Source organism: Loa loa, assembly GCF_000183805.2.
Source record: "Loa loa unplaced genomic scaffold supercont3.244, whole genome shotgun sequence".
NCBI lineage: Eukaryota > Metazoa > Nematoda > Chromadorea > Rhabditida > Onchocercidae > Loa > Loa loa.
This window is the reverse complement of record NW_018108424.1, coordinates 31,574-42,681: the sequence shown is the minus strand read 5'-3', so window position 1 is coordinate 42,681 and position 11,108 is coordinate 31,574. Positions and strand designations below refer to the sequence as shown.

General features: G+C 28.5%; 2 protein-coding genes across 2 annotated transcripts; one reads left to right on the top strand and one right to left on the bottom strand.

Moving 5' to 3' along the window:
• Positions 1-1,745: 1,745 nt before the first annotated feature.
• Positions 1,746-4,781, top strand: LOAG_08653 (hypothetical protein; the record flags this gene model as incomplete). The annotated part of the gene is made up of 9 exons (XM_020447758.1): positions 1,746-1,908; positions 2,060-2,155; positions 2,295-2,393; positions 2,624-2,791; positions 3,095-3,190; positions 3,598-3,690; positions 3,938-4,026; positions 4,291-4,459; positions 4,611-4,781. The coding sequence occupies exons 1-9, from the start codon at positions 1,759-1,761 to the stop codon at positions 4,779-4,781; spliced, it is 1,131 nt and encodes a 376-aa protein (XP_020302048.1). The 5' UTR covers positions 1,746-1,758.
• A 1,332-nt stretch (positions 4,782-6,113) lies between these two features.
• On the bottom strand, positions 6,114-11,108 carry LOAG_08652 (hypothetical protein; the record flags this gene model as incomplete). The annotated part of the gene is made up of 11 exons (XM_020447757.1): positions 6,114-6,294; positions 6,997-7,129; positions 7,458-7,602; positions 8,267-8,442; positions 8,803-9,024; positions 9,129-9,245; positions 9,497-9,626; positions 9,759-9,873; positions 10,070-10,158; positions 10,385-10,555; positions 10,947-11,108. 11 exons carry the CDS (start codon positions 11,106-11,108, stop codon positions 6,114-6,116), a joined length of 1,641 nt encoding a protein of 546 aa, XP_020302047.1.

Sequence of the window (11,108 nt, the reverse complement as noted above, 5' to 3'; positions counted from 1 at the left end):
AATAATAATAATAATAATAATAATAATAATAATAATAATAATAATAATAATAATAATAATAATAATAATAATAATAATAATAATAATAATAATAATAATAATAATAATAATAATAATAATAATAATAATAATAATAATAATAATATAATAATAATAATAATAATAATAATAATAATAATAATAATAATAATAATAATAATAATAATAATAATAATAATAATAATAATAATAATAATAATAATAATAATAATAAATAATAATAATAATAAATGATAATGTAGTTGCAGAAGAATTCACGTCGATACATGGACATAATGAAGTTTTTGTAAATTTAGCAGCAAATTAGTATTATTACAAATCGGCTAATGAAGAAAAAAGAAAGAAATTTAATTTATGAGCTTTCTTCTACGAATAAAACTATTTCAGCAATTATATCACATTGAGTGTATTCAATGATATATTCTTCCGATCTAAAGATCAAACATCAAAATGATTGATATGAATTGTTTATTTGTTTTTTGTTTTTTCGTAGTCCAAAATGAATTTAGATGAAATTTCTTCTTAATTTAACAACAGATTAATCACTATGAAGGAAGTAGTCGAATAATTAAATTCTTAAAGTTATCTAATATTGTCACTTTTGCTCTCATGATTTCATCTTCTAAAATCTTGAATAAGATTTATACAAAGACTAGACAAGATAGGATCCAAAAGACTTACGATAGCATAACATGTGAGATTGAAATGGTTAATGAAAAAGAAGAATGAGATATCTCAATACCGAACCCTGAAAATTATTTAGTGAGGAAGATATTGATGAAAACACTTTCAAATAATCTTTACATTATCTTTTCCTAACAATTTCCGCCTACCAAAAGTTTAATTTATAAATTAATAGTTTATTCAATAAGTAGTACAGTCTTATTGTATATCGCTAAACAAACAAAGTAAGCTATTCCCATCTTTTAAGCTAACTTTATTTAAAATCAATTTTTTTTGTCGTTAATTAATTATAATTGTTTTATTTTTACTGATTTTTGCAAGTTTCATGTTAAAATATATTGTTAATGCATTTACATATAATTGCATTGTAATTATTACTTCAATTCATTAATTACTGTTCAATTTATACAAAAAAAAAAAAAATGATTAGATAATTAGTCCAATAATGGAAATAGCAATACAACTAGCATGATAATTTACTACCAAAAATGGTTATGATAATGCTTGAGAGAGAAGAAAGTGAAAGTTTAGAAGATAAAATAAGACAATGATAAGTTATCATCAGAAGCTAATAATGAATGATCACAATTGTTCAATTGAATACAATTAATCATTTGATGCTAATCTTTGTTAACATTAACTATTTATTGTTCGTTTAACATTCCAATCAAATTCAAGTAGAAATAATAAAAATTAGGTGTTTCCTTAATGGGCTAACTAATTAATTAAGAAAAAATTGATGAACTTATCTAACGATTATTGAAGTGGATCTAATATTTGAATGTTTAAATATTATCTCGTCTTGTTTTATGCTGTAATATGAAATCATTCCTGAATCGGAACATAGTATACGATAAAGACAATCGGTTACCGGAAAAGTTTTCAATTTTCTTAAAAGTTGCAGAGAAAAAAAGGATCACTATTTGATGGATTTACTTTTTTTATTTTATTTTAACAATTAATTATTTACTTTAATAATTTTTCTGTTTCTTCTTGAATTACCAAAAATAAAAAAAACGATTTTTTAGATCCTTTATGCTAATTATTTTAATTTTACTCATTACTTCTGGTTGTTTTACCGAGAAATGGATCAGTTCAATTGGTTTATCGGAAACGGTAAATTCAACCAATTCTTCAATGACAAATCAAAAGCAGGAAATACCAGAGCTACTTTTCGTTCATATTGTTCGTATTTTCTTCGTCTTTTTTTTTCCTATTTTTTTTAATTAAACTTTTGTTTATTGTTTGTATTTTACTCTTCTTATTGAACTACTAATCAATAATGGTTGAAATATTTTAAATAGAAATCAATAATTTGTATCCTTAATTATTACAGTTATGGCGACATGGTGATCGAGGACCGTTAGTAATGTATCCGAATGATCCATACAACGAATCAGTATGGCCTAATGGAAGAGGTGAACTTACCGAGGTCAATTTAATCATTTTTTACGTTTTTGTAAAAAAAAAAAATGTTTTAAAGCTATTATAAACGATTAAACATTCTAAAAATTTCCAAGATATTCTTTTTTTTTTTCTTCTTTTTCACGGAATTCTTCCAATTCTTATAGATTGGTATGCGACAATTATTTAAAGTTGGCAAACGTTTCTATCAACAATATATCAATTGTACGCCACCATTCTTATCAAAAAATTATCACAATAAAGAGGTGTAAATTTATCAATTAAACTTCTTCCCTAAATAATAAAGGAAAAATTTAAAAATTAAACTCCTTATATCTTTATCAAACATTTATTTAAAATTAACAAAAAATAAATTTACATTTTTAATGATAGTATCATTAAAATAAATAGACGTTATATAAATGAAAAAAAAAAATCAATAAATTTCAATGTTATACATTAATTACGAGAAATTTAATTACAAAATTTATTATAGATATATGTTCGAAGCACAGATTTTAATCGAACTATTACAAGTGCAATGGCAGTTTTAGCCGGAATGTTTCCGAATGGGATTTCCGGAAAAGATTACCCTAAAGAAAGTGATTGGCCTCACGGTTGGATACCGATTCCCGTTCATACGGTGGAATTCAAACATGATCGTGTATGCTTTTTTCAATATTTCATAATAAAAGAAAGCGGGCAGAAATAGGTGAAAAAAAAATGATAAATTAATTCTGCAGTCTGCTTAAAGTAATTTGCATAGCATGATTTATGCTTAACATATTCAACATGCTAAACTGTTTGGTATAGCTAATATTTACATATTTTTTAGGCTAATATGCAATAATTTCTTATACAATAAGCAAAGCTTATTTTGCTAGACAAATAAACATCTAAAATTATTTAAGTTTCATTGGTTGATTCAATGATAGGCGAAAAAATATTTAAGTATATTCTATATCAGACAGGTAATCCATTTCATCATTGCATTCGAGCAGAACTTCTAGAGAAGGAAGGATACCAAAGCAATGATTTTCGTGAAATAACAGCAAAATATCAGGTAAATTATGTTTTGAGATGCGACAAAGTAGTGACAACAAGAGAAGATAAAAGAGACAAGACAAGGTAAAATGCGCAAAGGAATGATGGTAGCATTTTATCTTTGCTTTAATTTTACTCTTATAACTAAATTCGAATTTTGTACAATTTTCATTATGATCAAAAAAATTTTTTTTTGAAATTATTAGAATTTCATTTCTTTTTTTCTTCAAATTCTTTTTTCCCTCTTTCTTTTCTCAACTCTTTGCTCTTTCCTCTTCCATTCTTTTCTTTTTTGCATGTACTTATGTTATTAATTAATTAGTTAATTAAATTTTAGGATTAGATTTTTTTGATTACAATTCTTTACATACTTCTTACTTTTTCTTTTTATTTGTTTGTTGGGTTATTTAAACTGATAGAATTAAGGATTTGTTAGCATATTTGTCGAACATGACAGGTTATAAAAGGCTTCAACCGGATGAACGTTTCAGTTTCCTTTTGGATACTTTAATTGTTGAAGTAAGTATCAAGTTAATAAGTAATTAATTAATTTCTTTATAATTCTTTTTTTATTATCATAATATTCAGATTTGATAGAGAAAATATTATTCTATCATTCAATGGTATTAATATTACCTTAATATTTCAATATTTTTATAGGCAAAAGATAATAATTTACATCGTAGCATTGCTATCATCATTGATAAATTAGAAGTGATAATAATCGAATGCATATTTAATTCATTTCCAATATCGGCAATTGCAGCGTTTTCATAATTTGAAATTACCGGAATGGTTTACAGAGAAGATTGAAAAAGAAATGAAAATTTTACGTGCAGAAATACGAAAATACCGGTAAATATCAGAAATTAATTACTTGCCAAATTGTAAAATTTAATTGATTTCGTAGTATTACCAAAATTATTTTCTATTCCATTGAAATTTTAATTTTGATGCAGTTACATTTTTGAATATAAAATTTAATTATTTTCTTTTTCTTCAACATTTCAACTCTTTGCGGCAATTTTATTACAGCTTGTATTATTAGTCCTGAATTTCACAACTTAAAATTCATTTCTTTTTGGTTATTTTAAATTTGAAACTAAAAATAAATTGAAGACTTGGAAGTGGAAAATATTTCGGACCAAAGAGTAAATTAATCCGATTACGTGGAGGTGTTATCTTGAATGCTATCATTGATAAGTTACAGCGGAAATGGGAATGCATAAATGATGATAGTATCAAGTGTATCTGGTACAAACATATCAAATTCTATGGATTATCTGCTGTATATTTAAAATTTAACTTTAACTGCATTTTTAAAATGTTGAACCTATGATCTTCACCCAAATTTAAATTATAACATTTCATTTTTTTTGAATTTCAATATATTAGTTCATTCATTTCTCAAATTTCAAAAGCAAAATATGAAATTACAGCATGATGTGACAGTTTCCGCATTATTGGTCGCATTGGGAGTAAATTCTGAAAATATGGACATCCATGATCCACAATATGGTGCTACTGTATATTCCGAGCTTTATCGCTTCCATAATCAACCTTACGTCAAAGTTTGTCATTTAAATTACCTAACTGAGGAGCTATTGTGACAATTATTTGCTGAAATTTGGGAACAAAAAAAAAATGCGACTGGAAACTATAAATTTAAGACTTTCAACTTTTTAACATCTATTTTTGGAAACAAATGCTATGGTAATTCAAATGATCAATCTCCTTCCCACGGGTAAATACAACCATTGGGGTAGCATTAGGCTAATATTTGAAGCAGTTCTTCAGCTTCATAGCCATCCCCAGCTCGGTAAACAGCTTAAAATACACCATTCTCCCTCTCATGTATCATCTTGTTCACTTATTATCATCTGATTTATTTCAAATACTGACCAATCAAAACTTTAGTTCTTGTATTCAAACATTTATTCGGATGAACCAAAATCAATAACTCATTTATTACGAGGATGTCCAGCAACATCTGACCTTTGTCCATTGGAAAAGTTCATTGACGAACAAAAAGATTATTTGCCAATAGATATTGAAAAGGAATGCCATCAATGAATGCAAAAATACACCGAAGAAGCTAAGGTTCCATTCTAAAATTCATTCTTGTCCACCATTCAGTAGAGAAAAGTAAACGAAATTTCTTTCTTCAATTTTATATTAATTTTTCTTCCGCGGCTGATCAATGAAGAAATCAACCGTAAATTACGAACTGTTACAAAAATTATTTTTGGAAAAATATAAAGTGAATTATGACATATCGTATCGTATCGTATCATTATTGTTACATAAGTATGGCAAGGATATCGTGCGAGTTTTGTAAGATAAGACTTTTAAGGATAAACGGGCTTTTTCTCTTTTTTTTTTTTTGTTCACAGTCTTCAACATTATTGTATTTTCACTATGAAAAATGAAATTTGAATATTTACAGATTCGTCAGAAATGAAAGACAACAATGTAAGGACGATATTTCAATGATGTTATTCATAATACAATGATTTATACACAGCAATGGATGCAACCTTCCAACCATGTAAATTTAAAAAATTTTATAAAATGAGTCTTATTATTAAAATGATCCGATCTTATATCTCGTAAATAATTTGCTTTTTTTCTTGAAAATTTTGGGTTTTCTAATTTTCTCTTCCCTTTCCTCCACGTTAATTATTGTTAAACAAAATGCAAAAATTAAAGTTGCAATGCTTATTTCATTGGAATAAATATGATTATTGTTAAAATTTCCAATTATTTGGAACATCTAGCAACCACGCTCAGTAATTGAAAATATTTGAAATAACTACAACATATCGATCAAAATGGCAAGTAATCAATAAGCACACACTTTAACATAACTAATTAGTAGTTTGATATAATAAAACCATAAAAAAAGAATGCAATCAACTCATTTGAAAAACATGACGGCTCATTCATTTCAAAATTAAATCACCAAAAATATCTTTCAATTGCTTCATTCGTCCATTCTTAAATTCGTTACGCATTTCGATAACATGCGCTATTCGTAAATGCTGTTCTGGAATATCTAATGTTACTGGCTTCCACATAAATGGAAATGCGCGATCCATTTTATCGTTGATAATGTTTGGATTGCTGAAAAAAACTGGAATAATTTGAATTATTTACACAAAATTTACAGGCAGTAACTGAAAATGTAAATTTAATTCCAAACAAATCAACGAACTACCAAACTATCTATGCATTCAGGGTTCCCACAATACGTAAAACAAGTCTCTGTTGTCCATAGCATTAAAATTTGTTAAAAAATTCAATTAAAAATGCATGGGATTAAATCTCGCATTAATAATTCTGTGATGCATTATTTATTTCGAAATAATCAAATATTCCTAGAAAAAGTTGAAATATTCGCATTGCAAATTTCAGTATTCCAACTCGTATTAATTAAAATTTAATTAATATCTCCCAAATTTTTTTAATATCTCCCAAATATGTCTAACTGCCATCATACTGAGATGAAATAGAAAATTGTTCGTTTGCATAAAAACTAAACGTATTTAAAGTGTGTTGCAAGGAACTTTCTATTTAAATTGCTTAAACGACAATATTTAAATCCTCATCTAATTGTGATGAAGTTAACAGCAAAACACCGAAATACCTATAAATTGTAATTATGACTTCAGCGTGCGAAAAAAAAAAAATCCGTTAATAGAAACAATGTACATCTGTATTTTTGGATCTGCAATCAGAAAAAAGGAAAGCACATCTGAAATATATCTGGAATTTTGAAAGTATAGAGTAAAAGAAAAAAAAACGATGATAGTAAAATCTACTAACCGATATTTGATAAAATTAACTACCGACTGTGTCAAAAATTGCGTAATTTGCTTATCAATTGTTGTTTTGAAAAATGGTGATAAGAAAATATTGGCATCCAAAAGATAAATTAAATCTACTCCATGCGTAGCTGCTAAAATTAAACTGTAATGATTTAATTTCATGTAAAATGAAATGGAAAAAATCAAGAGTTAAATAATAATGATGAATAATATCTGCCACTAACATTACACTCCATCTTGAAAAATACCGAAACACCAAGGATTCAAGTATTGGATGAGTCTTTTCGATAACCTAATTAATTAAGATAAAGTAAAGCCAGAAAATGTAAATGAACATGTTATCAATCTCTTTATCAATCATCTCCAATGGATTATAATATAGATGTATTGGACCCGGTTGTTTTATCACTTGATAATTTCTAATTGTTGAAGTCATGAAATCCAAAAATCGGAACGAACTTCTATATGGAAGATAAAAATTGAGCAAGCCATAGCAAGCCGGATTACAATGCTCTAACGAATACATATAAACGCTTTCACCTCGTTCAACCAATTTATCCACATATAATCGTGTCCCATAATTACTGGTTAAATCGCTAAGCATCTGTAATTCGTTTATTTAATTCCCGATTAAAATTCATTCAGTTTTATGATTCTTGCGAGACAATTACTTTCACTTAAACGCTCAACATTCCCATTTGATTCGGTATGTATGCAAAATTCTGGTGAAGTGAATGAACCAATCAACACCTTATACCAACAAATGATAGATAAAATACGCACTAATGGTGAAATTAAAATTATAAGATTTACTGAATGATGCAAAAAGGCGAAAATGACTAAATGCTATTTTGAAGTTCAGGACTAAACTTAGTACTCATACTTCATGATTAATGATCAATTGTGAATTCAAATGTTGACTTACAAGCCTAACTAACCTCATTTACCCCCGAAGGATATTCACCTGAAATCCCAGCTGGACCATTCAGTCATTTTCATCCTTAGATCAATAAACAGCTCAAAAATTCAGGTGTGCTTCCAATTCATTACTGCTTAGACAATATCCGATATATCTAGGCAACATCAATATCTAATCTGTCTTATTATTTCTTGATTTTTCTTTATTGCTTTTTTACATACACCACCAACATACAAATTTGCCCTTTGATTCCTTGCTTATTTGCCTATTTGAGTTAATGTATTGTGAGAATGAATTAGCAAAAGCATGGTTTGATAAATTGAAAATTTGAAAAGAGTTTTCACGTTACATCAATAAATGCTCGTTGAATCTTCCGTCGACTATTAACACCACCATCGCCACGATTTAAATAAATTTGACCGACCACTTCTTCAGCATTAATTTCACTTCCTTTCATGTCATCCGCCATTAGCTGCATCCCCATCTCGATATCTTTCATATCACATGCTAATCGACCGATTGCTGCTGAAATTTTATTTTAATTCCTTTTGCCTCAAAAAAAAATTTCAGCGAAAGAGAGTAAGTAGCTCGGAAAAAAAAGATGCTTGTCGCTGAATGATTCAACAATGAACATAGTTGATTTATACCTTTTTGCTAATAAACGCGACAGCAATGTAACATGTAATACGTGTAACTCCTAAATAAATAATTTCATTCATTAAAAGCACATGACACGTATAACCCTCGCATTAGATAACTCATTCATTCATTAAAAGCGCGTGACACGTGTTACTTATTCATTTGAATTATTGGAAGCACGTAACTTAACGTGTAACTCCTAATTAGACAACTTATTTCATTCCAATCATTGAAAGAAAACTTTACCAAAAAGTAAGCCTTCGTCTTCCGTGAGGCCAACAATAGAAGGTTTTGTGGGTGACTGCTTTCGAAGTTCACTGATAGGACACGGTAACAGATCACCATCAATAATTGGTGTTAATGGTAAGCGACCAGTGGTAAACAATTCTTTATTACCAATTAATCTACCGGTAAGTTTTGAAGCTGGTAGTTTACGCAGAAATCTTATCATTCCCGCATTATCGGTGCCTGAAATAATCACCACAAAATGTATAGCAAACACGCAATTCAATTTTATACTGTTGGGACATATCATAAAGTTGACCAGTAAGAAAGAGTAATAAAATTCTTACCTTGCCAGCCTAATTTTCTAGCTTGTCGACAACAGTAATCACTAACTGTTTTGGTATCTGATACTGCCCACGGACATTCGGCATTACCGCCCAATAAAATGACTTGCTTGAAGAGATCTGGAAAATTTAATTTCTGTAAAAATGAAATACTAAAATAAAAATTTTTCAAGAAGCTTTTAAAACATTACGAAAGAAATGATTTCCTATCACATATCTGAAAACTAATATATTTGAAAAAACAAAAAATCAATCGATATAGTCATCTCTCGTCACTATATATTCCCTTCGTGATCTTGTCAAAATTTTCATTCTTAGAATGATCAAATATTTCCCAAATAATAAAACATGATTATTTAGATTAAACAAACCTCGACTATGAGGTGACAAAGCCAACAGATCGGCAGATGCAGCACCAGCACTTTGGCCAACAACAGTAATTCGGTCGGGATCACCGCCAAAATATTCAATATTCCCTTTCACCCATTTTAAGGCCATGATCTGCAGAATGTTGAAAGTAACAAAAAGTATTTATGCATGCCTAACTTTCAGCAAAATTTTAAATTAAGATCCAGTTAAATCTGTCACCACCGAGATTTTAAATTGCACAAACGACACGTGGAAAAGTAAAACCTGGTCCCAGATGCCAAAATTACCAGGACAGATCTCATCACCAGTTGTAAAAAAACCAAGAAAGCCAAGGCGGTATTGGATTGTCACAACAATCACATCCTTGGATACCAAAAGTCTAGAATGAAGAAAAAGAAATCAGAGAAGTTAAACTGTTTAATAAAACTTAATGATATAATTAACCGATAATGAGTCCTATTGGTAAAAAGAAACATTTTACAATTTACATTATTCAAAAATAAAAAATAAGATCTCATGCTTAATTCATTAATTACTTGGCCCGCTTTCAGTAGCTTCCAAGTAAATCTCATTACCTGGCAATTTTCGAGTAATGATATTTTACCGCCGAATCGATCATAAAACCACCACCATGAATGTAAAACATTACCGGAAAACCATTCTTCTAAAGTAAAATTAGTAACAAAAATTCCAAAAGAAAAACCCCATGATGTATTAAATTAAAAAACAAGATCATTTGAAATTGAATGCTTCTGGTTAAAACTACTGATTATTTTCTGTCTAAATCTAAAATTAATAAAACTCAAGTCATGCAAATAGAAATTAATTTTGCCTAAAAACATTGTTCCGTAATATTGAATTTACTAAGTAATTCAGAGAATACGACTTACAAATTCAGGCCGTGGCTTCCATCCCGGCGTGATAATATTCAAATAAAGACAGTCTTCATTCTTTCCAACACGTAAATCTATTCGATCCCAGAAAAAGTCCTTTTGGGGCGCTCGGCTTCGATACCGTTTGCACTTCATAATACCAGCCCATGGTGAAATTACTTCAGGCTTCTGAAATGATCTTAAATAGATCTTTTCCAATTTTCACTTCATTTTAGAACATAAATTTCTAGAAATTAGAAAGAAAAATGAATAAAGTGGAATTATCTGAAAGTTTAATTGTAACTAATCTAATTTGATTCTTCTTCCAGAAGAATACTTCAACCTTTTTGACGCGATTTGTTTCCCTGCGCGAGATTTTTTGTTCCAAATAATGTAGCAAATTCTAATTCCATCTATTAAACTAACAGAAAAAGGAATATGCAACAATATCGATTATTCAAATGCATTAAGAATTTCAATAGAATAATAAATGAAAAAATTTCAACATTAGTTACTTTCATTCTGTCGTATCTCTTGATTTGTGATATTTTACAAATCAAAGATTACAGTTTAAACTAACCTTGAATCGACGATTTCCCGTTGGTGGTTTTGCATATGGAATACCAAGGAAGACATCAATTGGACCTTTGTTACAACGTAGTTGCTTACCTTCAACAATACCACTTCCAGTTTGAATTTGCCGTGATTTACGTTCTTCAACACGCTGCTCATTCAATTTCAT